Source organism: Hibiscus syriacus, unplaced genomic scaffold, assembly GCF_006381635.1.
Source record: "Hibiscus syriacus cultivar Baekdansim isolate YM2019G1 unplaced genomic scaffold, ASM638163v2 tig00110481_pilon, whole genome shotgun sequence".
Classification (NCBI taxonomy): domain Eukaryota; kingdom Viridiplantae; phylum Streptophyta; class Magnoliopsida; order Malvales; family Malvaceae; genus Hibiscus; species Hibiscus syriacus.
The window spans coordinates 537,484-560,759 of NW_024062757.1; the positions used below are offsets into that span (position 1 = coordinate 537,484).

Consider the following 23,276-nt stretch of genomic DNA (forward strand, 5'->3'; position numbering starts at 1 on the left):
GTGAATTTTGCCAAAAGGATAGGGTGGGTTAGGCTTGGACTGTCGGCCCATTATTAAGATAAACCAAAATTGGCATATGGCGTAAGATATACATACACGTCCAATCTGGAAAAACAAACATTTTGCGATAGCTCTCTTTTCCCGTTTCCTTTCCGATTTAGGGTTTTCCTTCTATACGTCTCCTCCTTCCCGATTTCATAAACATCGGTATTCCTACTCCTAATCGATCTATGATTTGTGCTATCCTTCTGTTTTTTCTGTAAATATTCAATCAATTTCGTCAATTATGTTTGTATTGTCTTCTCCGTTTAGGACTCGCATCCAAAACCTCCGTGTCTTTGGTCCTGGTTTGAATCCCTTTGCTCCTTATTGCATCGCTCATCATTCCCCTGCTTCTCGCTAATTCCTTTCTCCTTCCCTCTCTTTTCCGTCTCTATCATGTAATTCCTCTTCCTACTTACTCCCTCTCGTTTTCGTCTTCAACTTTCGGGGAATTTGTTGTTGTTTTTTTCCGAGAAAAAAAAGATATTACCCTTTGTGAAATTTCATCCTTTTACGACAATATCATGTAATTCTTCGCCTAATCAAGCAAGCAATCAATCTGAGCTGGGGTTCTCTTTCTTTATTTTCTGGGTTAAGGAAATAAAAATTATAGTATATATCTGCAACGATATTGGTTGTTTTTTGTTGTTGTTGAGTCCATGAATATGGCCCAAGGGCAATCTTTGAGGAGAAGTTTGTCAAGAAGGCGCTCGTTTAGGTGTGGGGTTGATAGGGATGATAGAGGTTGGACGTTGCTTCACATCGGATCCCGACAAGGTGACCTCGACAAGGTATCTTTCTTTGTTTGAACCTTATTCTTCTTATTGATCCATAAGTTATTTAACGGTTATAATATTTAATGCCAACACCAGAAGGCATGCCTAGTGCCGGAATTCTACCTACCTTTAGTGGTAATACTTGAAATCACTTTTCAAATTTTACAGAATAAAATTCTTTTAGGACCATGACCTCTATTTTATACCAATTGTAGGTGGACATTTGTTCTTTGATTTTTTTCTTCTTCCATTCTTGTTTTTATCTGAGATTTCCCCTTTATCTGGATTTTATATATTGAGGAATGGCTTCCATGAGCTCTTCTGCGATTTATTTGTTCTGGATTCCCGTGGGGGCCTCTTCATCAGTTGTACTTACAACTAACTGATTTACTTGATCTTCACTAGCTGATTTTTTATAGATCCATTCCCCCAGGGAGCTGAGCATGTTAATCTTTCATCATCTGGCTCAAACAAAGGACTGTTGAACCCAATTTTTACAATCTGATTAAGATTCATATGAAGGATAGAAAGGGGTCGGAACAAAAAAAAAAAATCAATAGAAAGGGGTCGGAAAAAAAAAATAATCAAGTGGTTAAGATTCATTATCACTTTCTTATGCTTAGTTATTAGATTTACAGATTTTCCTTCCTCTATACCAAATGGAATCTATATGTTATCAACACATATATGGATGATTCTACGTGAAAGACTCAATTCCTTTTGAGGTCGTTGTCACTGGCATTTATTGTATGTTACTATTTGTGTTTCTTGCCAAACATTTTACTGCAATAGTTCTCCTAGCCCATGGAAATCGAATTCTGATTTAAGGTTCCTTGGAACAGGTCAAACAACTTCTCAATGAAGGGATGGATGTAAATGTGGCTGCATGGGGCCCCAAATCCCAAGGTATCACCCCACTCCATCTTGCCGCGCAGGGTGGCCACCTTGAAGTTATGGATGAGCTGCTTGAACGTGGTGCTAATATTGATGCAAGAACTAAGGGTGCCTGTGGTTGTAAGTTTCCTAATCTCATGTTTTCCTATTTTGTCTTTAGTGACTATATACCAAAAGTTAAAAATTATGTTGTTGATAACTTATGACCAGGTAAGCACATTAAATAAAAAACTACAAGTTTATTTGGCCCTGTTAACCTTCTAATTTCCACATTTAAACTTTGCTAATTTGATTATATTTCACAACTTAAAGCAGCTGCATTTCTTCTTCAAATACTCCTGAATTTAAGCTTCCATGCTTATCAAACAAACACTATGAGCCAATCAAACATTTGTAGTAATTAGTAACTACCCAAACCCACCCACCCACCCCTCCCCACCAACCCCAGTGCGCGCGCGCGCGCACACACACAAAAGGGCAATGGTACTGTTATGATGATTTTTTCTCTTCATATTTTTGTGCAGAGTTGACAGAAATCAATTTGACATATTTAAGACAGGCTAGTTTATGATGATTTTGTGTATTTTGGTCAGCATATACTAGGAGTGTGCATAGTATTAGTGGCTTGAGGGGGGCAACACCAGATTGGTGAATGAAATTTTGAGGCTTGATATTACAAAAAATTGAAACTTAAGGATTTGTTATAAAAGCATGCGCCTAGATGCAAGAAAGGCTACTGATTTCATTACCCTTTGTTTTTGTTGTGAATCTCAGGGACACCACTTCACGCAGCAGCTAAAGAAAGAAAGAAAGAAGCAGTGAAGTTCTTGGTAGGGAATGGGGCATTTTTGCCAGATGATATCAACGATTGCAGATTTAATCCACCACTCCATTACTGCCCTGGCCTTGAATGGGCCTATGAGGAGATGAAGCGTCTTCAAAGAGATAGCTCTTCGGCAGGGGAGACGTCTTATAGCTCTGAGAGTTGATGCTCCTGCTGTGTTTGGTGCTTTAAGAAGTATTGACCTACTAATAGCTGTTTTTGGGTTTGTGTTTGCTATCCGGTTTGGTTTTAAAGACTGTCGTTTGCATATGAATTTGTTGGCATGTTGCCAACCAATAAACTAGTGCTCCCATCGCATTACATGCATATGATTTTGTATGATACGTTGATGCTTTGAACGTGAAAGCTTTACACCTGTAATAACTTAGATATAGCGTTTTCTTTCTTTTCTCTACGCTCTACTGTACCTTAGGTTGGACCTAGCAAATTTGACCGGAACCCAAGTTTGACTTGAAATCTAAAAAAACCGGATCGAACCAAAACTGACATGAATTTTAGTCCAATCGAAAGTAACACGTAATGAAAGTAACATGAATTGAATCGATATCGATCTGAATTTTAGTTAAATCAAAAGCAACTTCAATAGAAAGTAATTGAATCGAAAATAATTTGAATTTAATTTATCCAAACTTGATATCCACTACAAAAATAACTTATTTTTACAATATAAAGATATCTATTTTTATTTATGATTTAAAATTAAAATATTATCGATGATATGATAATTTATTATCATTTATAAATATATTTAAAATAATATTTATTCAAACATAAATAGTATACTATTATTACTTTTAAATTTACTAAAAATATTATATTTATAATTGAACGTTAAGTATCTAATTTAAAATTTTAATTGATAATAAAATTTATAATTAAAAATTTTATTTTTTAAATCAAATAGATTGTACCGCAAATTTTTTGGTCCATGTGAATAAAAAAATCACAAACTCTAACATATCTTATATGTCAAGTTTGAGTTAAATTATATTTCATAAATGGTAATTAAATTTGAATGAAATTGAAGACAAATGATAAGATTTTTAAAAAAATACTAGTTTTTACAAAAAAATATTTCAATAATTTTATATATACTTAATTTGACTCATATTCAATTCAATCCGAATTGACCCGAAGATTCAAAGTTGACACAAATTTGACTCATACTCAACTCAATCCGAATTGACCCGAAGATCCAAAGTTGACTCAAATTGAAAATAATTGATCATATATTGACTCGACCAAAAAATCAATCGATCTGATTTGATCCGACCCGAAATCAACCGATTTGATATTGATCCAAATCGAAAATTGATTGGTCTGATATTGATCCAACCTGATACCCGAACATACCCGATTTACTATAGACCCGAATAAAACCGAAACCGAAATTATCCAATTCGACACAAACCCGATCGAAACTAAATCTAAACTTGAAATGACCCGAACCGAACCCAAATCGAATGACTCGTTTTCCGCATCTAAAAAATTATCATTGAACCATTAACAAAACTATTATTATATTCATGATCAATACTATTGCTAATGTTTTGTTATTGCTATGGTTATTGTTATTCTTATTGCATTATTAATGTTATTGTTGATGCCATTTCCATCTTTATCCAATAAGGGAAAGGTTATGAGTTTAGAAGTGATATCCAATAGGGTTCATGATGAAGCTTATGTTACAAAGATATGTAAGTTTACACTATTTGTTTAATGTTTTTTTTTTAAGTATGCACCATTGTAATTAAATTCATGATTGCATCTACTGATTGCAAGTCATCTTTGAGCATTCATTTACTGTACTGATTTTTTGCATAGTGATATATGATTAGTAATGTGGGTTTATTGATGTTATTTTCATGATAACTAAGAATTTGATTATTTTGATATACTAATTTTATGTATTTCACCAATATGGCAAAATGATCATGTTATAGGTTACATATGACAAGTAAATTCATTAGATGTATCAATATTTGAGTCAATACCTACAATAGAAGGACTCGTTCCGTACTTTTACAATATTTTTTTTATTAATATGAAGTAATTAAAAGGTAATATATATGTGTTTAATTTTTTTTCCATTTCAAAGTGTTGCCTTGACTAATATAGACCGATCTACATCGTACACTTGGCTTTGGTAGATGAGTCTCCCATAAAAGATTTTCTACATTCACAAGAACTCAAACTCAAGACCTTGTTTAAGCGATATCAAATTATTTATTACTTAACTAATCTCTACTGATTATTTAAAAAACTTTTAATCGTTTAACAATGAACATTCGGAAATAAATATTCCGAGGTAAGGGCTTAAATTAAAGGAATGGAAAAATAGAAAAGAAGTGGTGTGTGTGTTAGGAAACACACCACGTCAGAGATAGAGAGCAGTGCAGCGATGAGGATAATAAACAAAAATTAAAATTAAATAAAAGTTTGCGACTGATTTTACAACGAACGCAACGGTGGTTGTGGTTGGAAAGGCAAAAAGAGATGCTGCTTTCAGCTCCTGGTTTTGCAGTGTCTTCAGCACACCAGTGGATGGTGATTAAACCAACCCTTCATCTCTTTTCACCGTCAATTGTTTCTTCTTACAGTAAATGTTCAATTGATTACCGTTTGAAGTAGTTTATTGGAACACTTAAAACTTCTGGTCCTAATGGCGTTCACAGAATAGTTGAATATGTCTGAAAATCTAGTGGACTTTTGATAAATTGATATTTTGTCCTCAATCATCTGCATTTCTTGCATAATGGTCAGTTGAATTTGTACCGAACTGTAGGTTTTTCACTGCAGAAGCCATTGGACTGAAGCAGAAGCTATCACAAAAGGGAAAATCAGGTTTCCCCTAATTTTAGGTTCTTCGAGGAATCTAAAGTTTATCAGTCGTTCGGTTTCTGAGGAGGGGAAAACGTCGACCGGATACGATACGCCGTTCCCCCGGTGATTACGACGTCCTTCTTAGACAAGTAAGTCATCGTGACTAAATGTACGGATGTATTTTGTGTTTATAGTCTAATTGTACTGAACATTCATTCACAAAGCCAGTCATGAACTTTTATAATTCCTTTGGACAACATGTGTAAAATGACAGGCAAAAAGGGCAACTGAGTTGGCTTTGAAGGATGGAAAACAGTTGATGGTGAGATCGCTGCAAACTGTAATAATTGAACAATTCCCTGTATGGTTTGTGACATACATACAATTGTATCTGTGACAGGAGATTGAATTCCCAACAGCTGGACTTGGATCTGTGCCAGGTTCTTTTCACCCTCTGTTGTCTCTTCTTTTTCCCTTCTGTTTCTTCTCATTATATGCGAAACACACCATTAGGTGACGGCGAAGGTGGGATTGAAACGACCGAAAGTATGCAGTTGATTGCGAATTTTGCGACATTTTAGTAACTCCGGAGAAAGCTACACGAACCAGAATAGTAAGTGTCAATACCAAAGTTAGTACGACATTGGATCATGTTAGTAGAAGACCCTTTGTTTGTACTAGTTATCAGTATACTTTGATATTTATAGCTCATGGTTTGTGTATGAACCTCTGCTTGTAAGTTTTCAGTTTTTTCCGGAGGCAAACGAAGTTAAATTTGCAAGACAAGTGTTCGAAGGGGCTTATTTCAAACTCGACTACCTAACGAAACCATCGTTCTTCGAGGATTTCGGTTTCGGTGAGAAGGTGAAAATGGCAGACAGGGTAAAGCCAGACGATGAACTGTTCGTCGTCGGTTATCCGTATTTTAACGTTAACGGTAGGTTTGAACACCCCATGTTTGGTTTTTTTGATGAGTAGTTCCATGAAGCTTATGTATGGTACGGCTATGCATTATGCAGAAATGATTGTGGTGGAAGAGCTTTACAAGGAAGCTGTAATGAACATCAACAGGAAACTGATTATATTCAATGGAGAACTCGACCGTATCAGATCTGGGTGTATCCTCCCTTCGGTGAAACATATAAATGAACGTTTTATCCCTTTTTTTTTCTTTTTAGTATTTTGGGATCTAACATTTTAATTTTTGGTTAAAATATGTTATTGATTTTCATATGTGTTGAATTGATGATGGGGAACTTATCACATTTTCACTTTATGTGACAACACATATTAAGTCATCATTTTGTAGGGACGGTTAAAATACTCGAACTTGACGAGTCCCGACCTATCCTAGGGAGTTTTTTTTTTAATTTCGGGATCCTAGCGGGAAAAAGGAGTTATATGGTATATAATTTCGGGTCGGGTTAGGGCGAGATCGGGTTTAAGGTAAAAAAATAATCCGACCAATCCGATATAAATTATTATTTTATCTTTTTTATATATAATATATTTAAAATTATAGAGATTTTTATTTTTATATTATTAAAATATATTATTTTAATAATTTAAAATATAATAAATATTTATAAATATTTTTTTTAATTATTTTAAAATATTAATATATTTAGATCGGGTCAGGGTCCGTTTAGAGAATATATTTTCAAGTCGGGGTCAAGGTAGTCAAAAAATTGGCTCGCTCCATCCCGTACCAACCCTCATTTTGAATGGCATGATATATATCACATATCACGTCTTTATTTTAAGTGACGTAACACATGTCACGACATTATTAAACATATGTGAAAATGTCATGATATCAACATGCCTTGATCATTAATTAAACTAATGATTTTCATCTAACATGGGATATTTAGATCAAAAAAAATTGAAATTTTGGAGGTTAAAATACTCCAAAAAATAGGAATTGAAATGTTAAAATACTCCAAAAAAATTAAAATGTTGGGGTTAAAATACTCCAAAAAAAATAATAGGGAGCAAAATGACCATTTATATAAACATCGAACACTAATTTTGTCATTATCGGATGTTAATTTTGTCATTATGGGTTTTTGAATTCAATATAATCACCCATAGTTTGAATAGTTGCTCTTGAATGAGCCAAGATTATCCATCCTTCTTCTATCCTAAGCTGGCAGCACTGACCAAATCCCTCCTGCCCATGGTGTAGACCGTATACTACATACACAACTTCAAGGGACGAAATGGAGGGACTCTCTTCAGGTTTGCTTCATAACTTCTATTTTCTTGCTGAATTTTCTGAGTTTTACTTTTTTTTCACACCTAAATTGAACAAGTTTTGTTGGGTTTTGAAATAGATGCTATCCAGGACCTTGGAGAGTGCTTAAAAGGGCGGGCAATGAGTACTTTTTTGTGGATCAGCAGGAAGCAATGCCATCCCTCAAGGAAGTTGCCTTGGATATTCTCCCTTCTGCTTGATATTTGAGAATCGCATCACTGCACATACCAATCCGCCATAGCATGATGTAAATATGACAGTGAAAAAGTTCGATAAATCAAATTTCTTTTCTCAAAGAGAACAGTTATTTCAGGAAATAACAGTGGCCTCTTCTAGCTTCATACGAGTCATTTAGGAGTATTGGCAACTTAGTCAAGTGTCTTGCTTAATAATGTTAATAACTTAAGGAACTCATTAAAGAGAATATGCAAGGTAGAAGCCCGACTCGGTAACGAATACGACTATCGGTAATAATAGTCTTTAGTTCTAAATCGATTTACTTAATCCAATTGAGATGAAATACATGTGTAAAACTCGACAAGCAACATGAATCAAGTTCCCCCAAGGATTTGAAGATATAAGTCTTGCCTAAAAGGCAAAATGTATCAACTAGTCCAACTAAGAAAAGAATGGCCTAAAGATTTGGTAGAGAATATAAAATGATGGCATTAGCAATCTCATCATCCTTCTTATACTTTTGATGATCTTTCCATTTTGTTCCCAGAGTATTTTTGGATCGATCTCTTAACAGATAGACAACCAAAGAAAAGTATAAACAAACTTTGCCGACATTATAATTCCGTTTTCCTTTCATATAAAATGCAAATGATATATGAATATATCAGAACAAATGATTCATATAAAATCAGCTGTTTCCAGAACAATCATGATGTGTCCACTTCGAGCTTCGGAAATATGGCAGATGATAGCTCGATATGAGAAACACGAACTGCACCAATTAACCGCTCCGGCAGCTCATCTGTCGTATTTGCCTGTGGGGAGAAAGAGAACGTGCAACCACTTTCAAGCCAACATACATACAACAAAAGTGAAAAAAAAATCCTGAAGTCAAAAAATGGGCAATGCCCTTGGCAGGCAGCCCTATGACACCAGCATGACACTTCATGTTATTATGATCTGTTCATTGCCCCTGCATGCCATTAATAACGAATGCAATGTGCACTGCAACACTGAATGCTTCAGCTTATGCTGCTTCCTATTAAATCTCTTTGCCCGGCAATCAATAATAAAAGCATATATTTTTTCAATAGAGATTTGAGATAAATGGTGTTCTAGAAGACCCATACCTGTACAAGGAAAGCCATGTCAACCACCAATGTCTTAATTACACCAATGACAAGCCCCAAAACTCCATTAGCAACCGTCGAAGAGCCTATGTCAATATCAACCTACAGAGTGAAAGAAACAAAAACCCCATATCAGTAACAAGCATTTGCAGCTCCACTTATTATCATGTCGAGTTAAAAAAAATGACCTACAATTAATGCTACATTGAAGTAGTAAAAAAATCATAACAATGCTTACTTCTAAGTACTTGGGACCACGAATATAATTGCAATCAACTGCTTTACCCAACAAACAAGGTGTGCTACCAACACTCTGCCGCACAATCCATGATCCCTGCAAAATTCAATGCCAACGATTTAAGAACAAGTTTTGAAGGAGCAAAGTTAGAAATAGTATTAAGGCAATGACTGACCCACCCTTACATTCTTTTCTCAGCAACAATTAACCATAAACATTTCCCACATTCACATTTATGATGGGGCAAATACATTAATGCAAATAGTAATAAAGCTGAAAGCCTAAGACAGACTGCATCAACTAAAAGAACACTTATAACTTTTTTTCTTTTGATAGGAATAGTAGGTCTCGTTAAAAAAACCCCTTCATACTTCTAGGCCCACCTAAAGGTAGCCAATAAGTAGTGGAAGGGGGAAAAGAGTACCTTAATTTTATTTAATAGTCCAGAACCTTCATACAAAGATCAACCGAAACAGTGGATTGCAAACCAGCATTAAACATATCAAAAAACACTTTTCAAACTAATTCCATATAATGAACCTCAACACCATTACTGTCGCTATCTTTAACCACAAGAAATCCATTGTTTTTCACTTTTTTGTGTCAACATCAGAAACAGATGGTTTCGAACTTTCTTCTTTTGGAATATCAGAAGCTTCATTAGAGGCTTCAGAACGAGAATCTGATCCTTCAGCAGGCTCATCCCCTTTCACAATTGCCATGGGGATACTTCCAACTTCAGGAATGTTTTGAACAGTTTCAAATCCATAAGAAGAATAAGGATCCAGATTGTGCAACTGTCTGTTCATCCAGTTTCCCACTGATTTTAAAATATCCACTAAGCACTTCATAGCTTCAAGTTTCATGGTTGCTTCCTGGTGTAGCAATCCATTGACCATTCTTTCGAATATGCTTTTGAAGAATTGACATCACAATCATAGTTGACAAAAATATTACCAAGGTCTGTGAATGGGAAAAAAAAAGAGTTTCTACTGAAGAAGAGCTATCATCTTTTGCTGAAACTTAGGTTGAGCAACATTTTCCAAGACCCTGACAAGTGAGAACAATCATAGGAAAAAAATACTCCAATCTTGACTTTCAGGCCATCTCCAAAACCATGACACCAGACTAAAGAAAATGGAGCAAGAAAGCATTCGAGTTGAAGCACTGTTTGAGCAAAGATTACTAAAAAACACATAAGTGCTGTCTCAGAGAAAAAAGTACTAGACCAGGAAAATCAGCAAATTCAACATTAATTCAACCCAGGGACAAAACCAGGATGGAACTACGGGAGGGGCAAAGTTGCTTAACTTTGAAACTAACAAGAGTCCTAAAAGGTGATTAAACCAAAAAATTACGGGTTAGGGCACAATTTCACTAATTTCAAACTGACAGGTCCGAAAAGTAATTAAACTAGAAAAGTTGGGGCTAGGGCTTGATTTTAATGGTTTCAAAAGTTCCAGGGACTTAAAATACAATTAAACCATAAACGTTGGGCGAGTTATTGCCTCTCCCACACCAGACGTGGTTCCGTCGCTGATTCAACATTCATTTAATTCAAAGGCATGCACCAACTGCTCCTCCAATGCACCTTGAACCACAATTTACGGGTCCAACATCATGAAAGGGGTTTTCATTCTCACCAAAATCCAATTTCTCAGCCAGGCTACTTTTCTGGTATGTTGAACGGGTTGTGGGAACCTTTCAGAATCTCCATCTGGGTTCCCACTTGCCCCTGTCGCAACCAAGCATAAATTGAACTTGGCAATTCTTCAAACTTAAATTGTAGTGAAGCCAATTCTGTTTCTTGACCCTGATTTCCCGTTCCTCAACCTCCAACACATTCAACCGTAGCTTAAAAGCAAATCCTAATATAAACCCTAGGATCTAATTAGGCACTAATACCAAAATTGATGTAGTTTAGGGGAAAACTACAGTAAATCAATAGAATTAGGGTTGAACAAACAATAAGAAAGAAGATGGAACTCTAGAAAACGGATGCAATAAAAACCTCTAGTTTCTCTATTAATTCAAAGAAAATAACAATGAAGTTGTGGCTGTAAATATTTTACAGCTTATTTATACAAAGGATAGAAATAAAGTTTTAATCCTAGCCCTAGATTTCAACCCTAAAGATAACTAATAATCCTAACCATTTATCCATATGTATAATAATTAATAAATAAGACTAAACTTACGATATAACATAATAGAAAAAGCTCCAGCAACAAATTTCTAATACATGCTTTCAAGTATGGTACACCAAAGGCAAATCTTTTGTGGTTGGGATGAACACAGCTTCATAACTTTGATAAAGAAAAAACATATATAATACGAATAATGTGCCTTGTTATGCCTTTTAACGTGTATATATACATGCTTCCATATATAGAGGAAACAAAAAGCTTGAAAACATATGGATAACATGACCGAGAACCCAGGTAAATCTGGATTCATAGCTTTCATTTATGCGAGGTCTGGGAACATGAATTTGAGAGAGCGGATTTGGATTTCGTTTGCTATATAAATTGTGAGAATGAAATGCACACACCAAGTATAAATTAGTTACAAGTATATATTTGAAAGGGATAAGAAGATGAAGTTCAAATTCACAAATAAATAGGCACAATAAATCCATAAATTTGAAAATAACTAAGAAGGTTAGATTTGCAAGCATTTTTTACACAACTTACACTAACTTTACAAGTCAATTTTATTAAAATTCAAGTTCCCAAAAGCAATCTTAGTGTTCCTAAAGTACAAGAGCTCTTTGGTCCAAAGTACTAATTGGTTCTACAATGAAAAATTGTAGAAGCCTAATAGACAACAATTGAAAGACAAGAATTATGGAAGCACAATTAAAATGAGGACTGCTACCAACCGACTCAATCACCATGATTTAAACATTTATCAAACTAATGAAGAAAGATACCTTTGGTACTGATGGAATAAGTTTCAGCCTACTATTGCGAAACTCATCATCACCATCAACAAATCGCTGCAAAAGAGATCCGGGTACTAATTCCCTTGTCACAAAATAGAATACCATACTATAGTGTGTTGAGCCAGGAACCTGAAACAAATTCAACATTATCCACTCAACATTACCATCACTCTAAGATAAAATATCACCTGCATTAGAAAACTTACTTGAACGTTAAAGACCAAAGAGAAGAGCCCCTTCTCTGAAGCAACCTACGAAGAAAAAAGCAATAAGGAATCAAAGACTATAAAATATACTCCATAATGGAATTAATGGATTTCCTACATCAATATAGTTGCCGGTGACAACACAAGAAAACTTTAAGCAGTAAATGCTTAGGGTCTTACAAGAAATACAGGTGAACCATCAGTTTTGATCAAACACAACCAACCAAAGAAACTTGGTCAGGGAAAAACATGGTTTTGTAAGTTAAATGATTCCCTACTTGTTCCATTTTTCCCCAAGAAAAAAAGGTATCATGTTCACAGTAATAATGTAACCACATTAACCTAATTTGAAGCTCCTTTTACTAAATCAACTGGATCAAGTTTATCCTTCATTGTTTCCATTAAAAAAAGGTACCATGTTTAGCTTGTACAGAATGTTGGGTATAATTTATCTAATCAAGAATGTGATTATGTATAAACTTTATGGGTTCTATTCTCAATATACTATTACAGAAGTTTGATGCCCTAGGTTGAAGTCTTAGCAAGTAAATTGGGTGGGAAAAGGAATGATTTTGCAACCTAATCGATTAACCTAACAAGTATGATATGCAACTTGCATACCAGAATCCAATTTGAATAACTACTATGTAGCTTTTGGAGTTAGCAAAGCAAGGTAATATAAGTGAACCAACCAGTTCCAGAGCAACCAGATTCCATGTGTAATAAAATGTTCATCATGACTACTAGTAAAGGTTTGGACAACATTGCAGAATTGAGAAACCATGCCTATCAAGTGCAGCTGAAATCACTTAATATACCAACCAGATACAAACATTAAATAGGCAAAAGACTCACATGTGCAGCACAGCCTTGACGTCTGGCAACATGATCTATTCTTTTTGTGTCTTTAAACCAATCAACAGCAACAAGATCCATTAAATGCTTTCCCGCAGGAATCTTCATTGCATACAGGGCGAAATGATAACATAACCAAGACTTCAGATATCAATTTGGATGTAAAAATAGTAACCAGAAGAAATAAGCGCAAGAACGCTAACCTTTGTTTTGTTGTAACAAAAATGCTTGCTACGAACACTGAAATTGTTACCATCCGATATTCTCCAGCAGTCACGAGAATTATCACGGTCATCACGCCGTAGATTACCAGAAAAGCATGACAAATCAATTCTCTCAACCGGTTCTTCCAGGGCTTTAATTCATAAAATATATTGTATATTTGAGATAAGAAGTCAGTCTATAAGTTAAAAAATCTTATCCAATCACATAAAACAAACAAACCAATGTAACATTATTAGGACCCACCTGTTCTCTTGACATCATAATCACTTTTAGTAGGATATGCCTGAAAATTTAAGGGAAATAAGAAATCCATAGGTAGTTAGGTACGAGTTAAACAGAAATTTTATAAAGATCGTGGCAACAAAACCTCTTGTTCTGCTTCAAGCATTTGTTCTTCATCCTCATCAGAGTATTCATCCATCAACAAAGAGTTACGGCTTGCAGCATTCATTTGATCAAGAGAAGCAACAAGGGGAACAGATAACTCATCTGTCTTTTGAGTTTTCTTCAAGGGAGCTGAAGCTGAAGCCATATTGACCATAACTGGGATTCTAGGAGGTGCACCTCTTTCATCTGTTTGGGCAAACCATTCACGCAATCCTGTCATAAGAGGTAAACAACAATCTTCAAAGAGGTAGATGAATGGAGAGACTGAAACTGGAACGAACAAGATAGGAATGGAATTTTCTTAACATCCTCTTGAACCAATATTTCTATTTTCTTCTTCAGGCTGTTCACTTGGACAGGAGTGAGAAATATCACAATAAAAACAAGATTTTCCCTTTTTCTTTACATTGATTGAAGTAATGAATTAAAAAAAATTACATGCAAAATAGAGAAGAAAAAATCTCACCAGCAACACTATTTAACATCTGAAGAAGACAGTGTTGCTGAAATGATGAAATACAATTCACACCCCATCCTTTTAAATCAATCTGCATGAGATGCTGCACCTGTGTTCTAGGCTTCCCATTTCGAGATTTCAGAGGGGAAATGTTGAACCCTCCACCTAAGAAAATTAGAATCAAATCAGACACTCATCTTTTGAGTCTCAACACAACCATTCACATAGAGCTTACTCTCCACATGAGCCCGCACATATCCTGGTTGTGGGCCGCAATTCTCATGCTCCCTAGAACGAAATAATACAACTGCAAAAATAACAAAAACAAGAAAAAGGGAGAATTTCAGAAGCCAGAAAAATAAGCATGAAGATCAATAAATAAGCAAATCTAAAAAGGTTTACCATAACTGCCATCATCATTTCGGCGCCAATAACGCACATAACAAAGGTCACGGGGCCAGACAAACCTGCAAAAAATGGATCCATAAACTAGAAAAGTTTCCATACTTCATGAATTAAGAAGGGGAAAAATCTTTTGGAAACTGAAGAATAATATTTAGAAATATTCTACAAGGTTGCATAAGCAACCCTCAACTAGGGAACAATGTTATAATAAACCTCGGATAACAACAGTAGGTGGCTCACTCCCCTAATAGTAAAGAAAAATTTAAAACCCTACTTTGTCTTCTAGAAACAAAAAGTTAAACGTACTTATGTGTGTGTAAGTAATCATACCACGAAGAATTAATTTTATATGGAAAAACCATCAAGTCTTCACTAATCTTATTGACACCCCATACTAGATTACTAAGCCAATATTTCTGCAAAATACCAAAGATAGCGGGGAAACACCCATAATGCAACAATTCTTGTAAACAAACCAGCACATCCTCAGCTCTCAACACTCGATCTTTTTTCTTATTTTGGTTCTCACTTGGTCGGTATTTCTGTTTTTTCCTTGTATTTTATTGATATAGTTAAATTTCATCTTTTCTCATTTCTTTTGATGCTTACACACATCCAGCGTACTGGACCTATCATGTCCCTTTCTGCGATTTTCTGAATGCATTGACTGGATAAAATATATTCTCAACAATCAAAGTTTGTATTAAAACAAAGAAACATGCTAAAAGGGAGAGAAAATACAATGAATCATAAACATAAATGATTTAAATAGGAGAGAAAATATTACATAGTAAACCAGTCCAACTGAAGCCTGTGATAAATTATAGCCATATGTCCATCCACCTCCTCAACTAAACTACCGTACTGAAAACTACAATCCCACCTGTAGAAAGGCAAATACTATAAATATGAAATATGGATAGCACACAAACTACGTAAAAGTAAAAGGTCTCACAAATTGTGTGGATAGACAAAGCTAAGTACTTTTGTTTCATGCATTGAAGAAAACTATAACTTAAATATTTAATTGAAAAGGAAACCTACTCAAATCGAGTTCCATCCATGCTCATTACAAGACCAAATATTTCCTCACACGAAGCTTCCACAACACCTACTGCCTTCATCGCCCTACTACAGCTCCTTGGCTATATAAAGAAAACATAAGTGATCATTTACACCCAAAACATGTTTATGCACTGAAAAAATATATATATATATAAATACAAGGCACAAAGCAAGAAATGAAACAACACTGCCATACAAGGTAATCAACTTCAAGAAGCTCTTCAAAAATGCGAAGTCCTGCCATATCAAAGAAAATGATAGTATTCAGAAGGATCCATCAATTCCACTGTAGTATTGAGGTAATTAAATAGCCTTCCCCTACATATTACTTTTTGAGTTGGACTTAACTTTAAAGCCAAAGTGGAATAATCAATGAAAAAACTAACCGTTTTGGCATTGAAGGAGGCGCCAATGTTTTCTAGAAAATGCTTGGTTGTTAGCATTTTGATTTGATAGTTCTGTGTCAAATTCCTGTGTCCAGTCCAATATTGAATCGGGAGGACCTGACATTTTATAGAAATGTTGAGATTCTGATAATTGAGCGAAATAGTGAAAACTAGAAGACAAAAGGAAACAAACCGAACCATTTCCAATTGTTGTTCTCCTAAGCAAAGTTTTTGGAGGAGCATCATCTTCATCCTCTTGTGCACTAAACCTTAGCGGGGGAAAAATAAAAAATTATAAGTTTTGCCAAGGATCATTAATCATTTGTCTTATCATTAACCTAAAAGACAAGTGAAGCACTACGAGCAGAAAATTGATGGAATTTGAGTTTATGGGGTTGGGGATCAAATGGGTGTTTGGTTAGATGATCTTAAGACTTTATTAAGTAAAAGTTTTTGAGCTTATAAGAATACCGTTGGATCAATTTGCTCTAAATATCCAAAACAATTATAAAATAACCTTGAAACTTTGTATTAACAATTTCCTTTTTTTTCCTTTTTAGAAGTGAATTGTATCCATTTTTGAAGAACTTTAATGCAAATTAGTTTTTAATTAAAAGTTAATAAATATATGTATATTTTCTTACTCCCAAATCCATATCCATGTCATGTCATTTCCTTATATTCTAGAAATTGGTGGTGTTGTCACCATGTTCGTGCTGTGGTGTACCTGTGTACAATATGCATAACTTAATACAAGGAATTTAACCACTTGATATTTAACTATAACCAGAATATTACAAAAATGGCTTGGGTTGATGTTTAAAATATGAGTGTATTTCCCTGTTCCAATCATGAAATATTTGTCTAATTCATCTATGCTATATCGTACAAATTGTAAACAAAACTAGAAGATTTAAGACATGTGAAATCCCACAAAACCCAATACGACTTTTTATCACAAATAAGCATTCTAATCTTCCCCCGCTTATTTATGACAATTAAGCTCTACCCTGAGGATTTGATCCAAAGACAAAGGCACTGAGGTAGTTGAACTGTAGCTCACCTGACTCGCCACTAAAGTAATAAACACTCAGTTATATCAACACGCACAGCCAACAGCAAATAGAAAATTAATGATAAATTGGTACTTACTGACTTTCATGATCAGATGAAGAAGCATTCCTCCCGTTATCCATTCCAGATTTATATTCAAACGAAACATATTTGTTGCCATTTGTAGTTTGTGAATCTTGATGCTGAACATGAAAACAAAATGTGAAAGGAAGGTTAAAATATTCAGGGTAACAGATTAATATGCAGACAATATATTCAGTTCCCAACAAAAAATGTGACCCCAAAACAATTCAACAGATTTGGTGACAGATAATCAATTTCAAAACACAAATCCACAACATGTAAAGCAAGCAAGAATTAAGTGTTAAATATGCACCTGATCAATTACAGACTCTATTTTTTCCTTCCAGATTAGGGCTTCCTGGATGTTGAATGCTGCCATCTAGAAAGAAGAATGCAGGCATGGATCACAGAGGCCACATTGCAAATCCAAAACATGTGTAAGATATTCTCCCAGAAAACTGCAGCATATAGTGGTATCACTTCTAAAACAGGTATTAGTCTAATTCCATCCTTAAAAGTTTCCAGTCCCATGTACCAATAAATTCAAGTTATATCCTTACTATAGAGAGGCTAACTTAATTAGGAATAAACCCAACCATCAAGCACAATCAAAGCAGACTCCAAGCATAGTCTAGATGGTAAAACCAAATGCAAAACCAATCTATGCTAATGTGACTTAAGTCCTTCCGCATGTAACAGAAATACCAATGTCCATTTGTCAAGTACATGCAATAAGTAATTTAGCGACAGCAAATACTCCATTCCTACAGCCTTCCTTCATAGTTGCAGCTAAGAGCCTTAAGAGAGAAGATGTCAAATCGAATGACTAACCAGGCAAGCTCAGAGCCTCAAACTATTAAGCACCACAGAATATCCATTCAGTTACAATTTCCATAAAATAAAAACTACAAACCGTGATTCTGTTGTACTTCTCTTTCTTGTTGTAAACTGACAAAACATAAACCATCTGCAAAACATAGAGCATAAGTTAAAATGAAGTACAAAAGGCTATTTTATCTAAAGGAACACATTTCACTGTGAACCAGAGTATAAGGGCTACTTGAACATTACAGTTTGCAATTAGGATTACATGGACAATCAATCATACACAGACGGCAAGTGAGGGATTGCACGAGTCTCTTGATAAAAGAAAGAGAGAGAAACAGGAAATGGAGCAGTAAAATGTTTGAAACAAAATATAACATTACAATTAGTGAATAAGGACATGGACGGTCAATCATAAAATGAGACAGCAATTGAGGGTGTGCATGAGTCTCTTGAGGAAAGAAAGAGAGGGAAACAGGAATGGAGTAGTAAAATGTTTGAAATAAAATATAAACATTACAATTAGAGAATAAGGACACTCCCAAATCACTAGATCACAAGAATAGGACACACAATAGTAATCAGTGACAAGAGAAATGCTTGTTATTGTGACAACAACTCACATGTCCATGTTGGGTCTTCAAGCCTCGATCCTCCACTCTACAGTTTCCATCTATCAACAAGGTCTTGATTGGAACCTATATTTAGAGCACATAGGAACACATTTCACAGAAACCAATAGTCAAAAGAAACATAAATATTTCTCAAAGAAAACGAAGAAAATAAATAGTCCTCTGCTTTCCTTTCCCATACAGTAAGAATCTACATATATCAAACACCTTAATCAACAAGATGTTCATGATATTACATAAAGAATTGCAGCATCAAGTCATCAACTGCTCCATTACTAAAATAAAAGTTAAATCAAACAGAACTGCATTTAATTTAACGTTCTAAAAGCTACTTTTCTCTTTTCCACGGTCCAAAAAGATTGCGAACTAAACCTAAACGAAGCATAAAATGCTCCAAAAACATGTTTAATTCCCTAAGAGAAATTAAGAACTCTCGAAGAAAATAATTAAAAACCTGATTAACTTGCGGCTTTCTCTTGTAGTAAGCTAGAAGCCGATTTTCGAGCACGAAATATCGCATGTGTATGAAGGATCGCCCGATCTTCCTTCGTCCATATCTCACCATCCATCCTTCGTACACCACTTTCGACATTCCTGCCCTCTCAAAATTCTACCATCAACAATCGAATCCCCAAATCACTATGCCTCCCGTATCGTTTGACCTTTCATCGCCTCTTACTTCTTCGTCAAAATCGCGAAATTGGCTAATCTGTAGTGCCTACCCCTCAAATTTAGCATAGTCGGGGGGAACTCTATTTCAACACTGTCGAAGAACCGCAAAACGGAAATTTGATTTTGTATACTACGATGACGAGGTAAGATAATAGGCGACAACCAAAAAAAGCTAGACAGAAAGTCGAAAGATGGAACAACAGTATGCAGGATCAAGGTGAAGTTTTGCAAATGAACACTAATCTGAAGAAGAACGAAGAAGAAGAATAAGAAAGCTAATTTTGAAATCAGAAATAATAAAATAATATATTAATTTATTATTTATATATAATTTTACTAATAATTATATAATATTTATTTAAAGATAATTAACTTTTAATATTGAAGGCTCATATTTCTATATGACAATAATTATTTATATTGATTTAAATGATATTATATAGATTTGAATTAATTTAGTTATTGGTTACATATTTAAATTTATTAAAAAAATATTTAAAATTCAATATTTTAATTAATAACTGTTATTTCTAATTCAATTGTATTTTACTTTTGTAATATTTAAAATTAATTGAGCATTTAATAACTTTAAATTAAGAGATTTGAGATCTGTATAAAAAAAGTTGAGCCCTATATCAAATTTAAATAACTAATATTACTATGCTGTTATGCTTTAAAATTATTATAAATAATATTTTTTTATTAAATTAAGATGATTATAAAATAGTATTTATATTAAATATTTTTAAATTTTTAATAATAAACATTTAATAATCTATATTGTGATCATTAATATTTGAACTTAAAAACTATAAGAATAATAATATTTTTTAACTATTAAAGTAATTTGTTTCATACTACTATAAATGATAATTAAAATATGTAAATGATAGTTATCCAGATCCCAAAACAAAAGTTAATACACGATTGGGTAGGGTGGAAAAAGGGTAAACTTCATGTTTATCACATGGACTACCATTTTTATTCCGTTTTAGTCACCCAATTATTTAACTTTTTTACATAATCCTTAGTATTTAGTTTTGATTTCACTTTAGTCTCTCAAACCGGTAAAAAAACTAAAAGAACTGTTGAATCTATATTTTTTATTTTTTCAATGATGAAATATCTTTATCTTATGATGTGTGACCAAAATAAAACCAAAAATAAACATTAGGTATGTTTTTGAAACAAAAAATAGTACAGTGACCAGAATGTAACATGAGTTATAGATAAAATACTAAACATGTAGTTTACCCAAAAATACAGGGCTGACTTCTAGGTTTATTTTCAGCTTCTTGGACCTGGGTAGGAATCTGACAATATGTTTATCAGTTTAAGGGGGAAAAAAAGGAAATAGTTTGGCCCCTGGTGAAGCGTTTAATTACAAGCAAGTCCCATATCATTTTGAAAATATTAATCTTATTGGATCGGATGACCTTTGGCTCTTTCAAATTTTAAGGTTATTCGGACCGACTCTCATCGTACTCTTGATTTTGGTGGATAAATTTTTCAATAAATATTTTTTATATATACAAGGACTCGAACTCAATATTTTACTTAAAAAATATCAAGTTGCTTATTGATTCATCATTATATCTTTAACAAAATTGTGAGTAAATTAGTAGTAATCTGTCATTATCTCATTTTTCTAATTTTTAATACTAGTTAATTCAAATAAAAACAAACGAAGGGAAGAAAAATCAGATTTTGTATAAAAAAAAAACAGATTTGGGATGCGCATAAGTAATCTTTGGAATCCTTCTGATGACAGCTTCTTTCGTCGAAAGCTCTTTATCCTGGAAAAATATAATATAATAGTATTTGAGATTTTAATTAAAAATAATAATATGATTTATGAATTTTTTATATACTTAATGTAGTTATTGAATTGAAAAAAATATTTAGTAATTAATATAACAGCGATGTGAAAATTCATGATGTTAACATAACCATACATGATGTATCACAATATAATTATATGATGATGAAATTATATTTAGCATGTACATATATGATATAAAAGTGTGTAGCATCTGCTATACCGATGATTTACATGTATAAGAAAATGAAAGTATATTGACTTTATTAATTGGACTATAAGAATATAATTGAGGGTAAAATATACAAACGGTCTTCGATTATAAGTCATTATTTTGTTGAGTTCCTCAACTATTAAAAGTTACAAAATAGTCATTTGATTAGGCCTGTAAACGAACGAATACGAATGAGGGTGTGTTCATGTTCGTTCATTTAACTCTGGCCGAATAAATGAACGAACAAGAACAACTAAACTAACAAAAATTTTTGTTCGTATTTGTTTATTAAGGAATGTAGTTTATTCGTGTTCGTTCATTAAAATGATAAACGAACACAAATGAACGAACGTAAACGAATTCAAACGGATATAAACGAGCAAACATAAAATTAACCAGAGTTATATTTGATAATAGTTTTTTTCTTTCCAAATAATTTTTTCTTTAATTGATTTGGGTATTTTTTTATTTCTATTTAAAATTAAATATATTTTAAAATATTAATGTGTTTAAGGTTAAAATTTATTAGGTTTTAATACTTTTAACGGGTTTTGGAGATTGGGTTGAATATACATAAATGAACATAAACGAACACAAATAAACGAACGTAAACAAACGAATTACCTAACATTCATGAACATAAATAAACGAACGAGTCATTTGTCCGTGTTTGTTCATTTAATTAAACGAACATAAAATTTTATTAATGTTCGTTCGTGTAATAAATAAACGAACATAAACGAACTTGTATTCGAACAGTTCACAAACGTTTCGCTGAACGTTCGGTTTGTTTACAGGTCTACATCCGATTATAAGGTATTGTTTTGTTGAGTCACTCGACTATTAAAAGTTACAAAATGACCACCTGACTATTCACATGTTCTGAACTTGTAATTTTTCATTAGAAAAAATAACGGTCATCTAAGTTGGCCTTTGACATGCTGACTGAGATATGATAGCCATTTGAGATTTTAGGATAAAATTTTATCATATCTCATTCAGTAGGTTAGCGTCCAGCTCATATTGTCGTCAAGTTTTTAACAGAAAATGACGAGTTTGAAACATACAAATAATCAAGTGATCATTTTGTAACTTTTAATAGTCAGTGGACTCAACAAAGTAATGTCGTATAATTGATAGATCATTTTATAATCTTTAATAGTCTAGGAACTCAAAGCAATACCCTATAATCGAAAAACTATTTGTGTACCTTACTCTATAATCAATTTGTCTTTGTATCTATATGTTACCTGCATATTATGTACAATGCATTTTTTAAAATTGCTCAACCAAACCCTGAAAGAAAAATAATATTGGAGTGAAGTAGAGTCAATAGCACAATAGATGTTCAAACAGAAAGAAAAAGCAATCAAAATCGGAGGAGTCAAGAACACAACAGAAGCCCAAAACCGTAAATAAGAAATAATGTGAATGAAGTTTGTAAAAAATGAAAAATTGGAAAATAAACGAAACAAAGTTTTTATTTTTACTTTTCATTGTAGAATTCGGTAGATTTGTCAAAGATTATAATAAAATATATGAACGGTCGAACATGGCTGAAATACGAGTAAATAACGTGAACAGTGAACGAACTAATATATCTCAATAATTAAAGAAATTATTATTGTTTTTAAAGTTTATGGTTTGAACATTAACGACTGTAAGAGTGATTAAATAAGTAAAATAATTGAGAGTATTTAAAACATATATTACAGATGATCGAAAAGTAATGAATTAAGAGAGTTAAAAGGGACAAAGTCGAGATTCTAGTTTAAAAGATAAAATATAATTAATAATAAAATATATATAAAAGATAAAATTAAAATAAATTAAAATTTAAAGATCTAAATATATATTTAATAATAA

General features: G+C 33.4%; 2 protein-coding genes, 1 long non-coding RNA gene and 1 pseudogene across 5 annotated transcripts; 2 read left to right on the top strand and 2 right to left on the bottom strand.

Moving 5' to 3' along the window:
• The first annotated feature begins 131 nt into the window (after positions 1-131).
• LOC120128560 (phytochrome-interacting ankyrin-repeat protein 1-like) lies at positions 132-2,851 on the top strand. The gene is made up of 3 exons (XM_039146227.1): positions 132-833; positions 1,661-1,832; positions 2,487-2,851. The coding sequence occupies exons 1-3, from the start codon at positions 702-704 to the stop codon at positions 2,699-2,701; spliced, it is 519 nt and encodes a 172-aa protein (XP_039002158.1). The 5' UTR covers positions 132-701; the 3' UTR covers positions 2,702-2,851.
• Positions 2,852-4,991: 2,140 nt separating this feature from the next.
• LOC120128557 lies at positions 4,992-7,925 on the top strand (annotated as a pseudogene).
• A 369-nt stretch (positions 7,926-8,294) lies between these two features.
• Positions 8,295-19,619, bottom strand: LOC120128554 (protein ENHANCED DISEASE RESISTANCE 2-like). Of its 3 annotated transcripts, none has more exons than XM_039146223.1 (22): positions 19,160-19,619; positions 18,697-18,771; positions 18,162-18,215; positions 17,562-17,627; positions 17,264-17,367; positions 16,310-16,380; positions 16,112-16,228; positions 15,922-15,962; positions 15,705-15,805; positions 15,448-15,543; positions 14,658-14,722; positions 14,491-14,562; positions 14,265-14,420; positions 13,779-14,011; positions 13,655-13,694; positions 13,390-13,541; positions 13,187-13,288; positions 12,332-12,376; positions 12,114-12,179; positions 9,182-9,277; positions 8,944-9,045; positions 8,295-8,628 (listed from the first exon to the last, which is right to left on the bottom strand). In XM_039146223.1, exons 1-22 carry the CDS (start codon positions 19,295-19,297, stop codon positions 8,521-8,523), a joined length of 2,100 nt encoding a protein of 699 aa, XP_039002154.1. In that variant the 5' UTR covers positions 19,298-19,619; the 3' UTR covers positions 8,295-8,520. The 3 variants fall into 3 exon arrangements, with proteins under 3 accessions (XP_039002154.1, XP_039002153.1, XP_039002155.1); XM_039146222.1 differs by having other exon boundaries at positions 8,298-8,628; positions 12,114-12,254; positions 19,160-19,617; XM_039146224.1 differs by lacking the exon at positions 15,448-15,543 and having other exon boundaries at positions 8,298-8,628; positions 12,114-12,254; positions 19,160-19,617.
• On the bottom strand, positions 9,709-12,059 carry LOC120128561. The gene is made up of 3 exons (XR_005516642.1): positions 12,010-12,059; positions 10,501-10,511; positions 9,709-10,093 (listed from the first exon to the last, which is right to left on the bottom strand). It is a non-coding gene; the product is annotated as an uncharacterized LOC120128561 (long non-coding RNA).
• Positions 19,620-23,276: the final 3,657 nt, after the last annotated feature.

Coding starts and splice junctions, on each gene's coding strand:
- LOC120128560 (XM_039146227.1), top strand. CDS start 702: ATGAATATGGCCCAAGGGCAATCTTTGAGGAGAAGTTTGTCAAGAAGG. Junction 834..1,660: donor GACAAGGTGACCTCGACAAG/GTATCTTTCTTT, acceptor TCCTTGGAACAG/GTCAAACAACTTCTCAATGA. Junction 1,833..2,486: donor AACTAAGGGTGCCTGTGGTT/GTAAGTTTCCTA, acceptor TGTGAATCTCAG/GGACACCACTTCACGCAGCA.
- LOC120128554 (XM_039146222.1), bottom strand. CDS start 19,297: ATGTCGAAAGTGGTGTACGAAGGATGGATGGTGAGATATGGACGAAGG. Junction 18,216..18,696: donor TGAAGACCCAACATGGACAT/GTGAGTTGTTGT, acceptor TATGTTTTGCAG/ATGGTTTATGTTTTGTCAGT. Junction 9,278..12,113: donor TTATTCCATCAGTACCAAAG/GTATCTTTCTTC, acceptor TGAATTTTGCAG/GGATCATGGATTGTGCGGCA.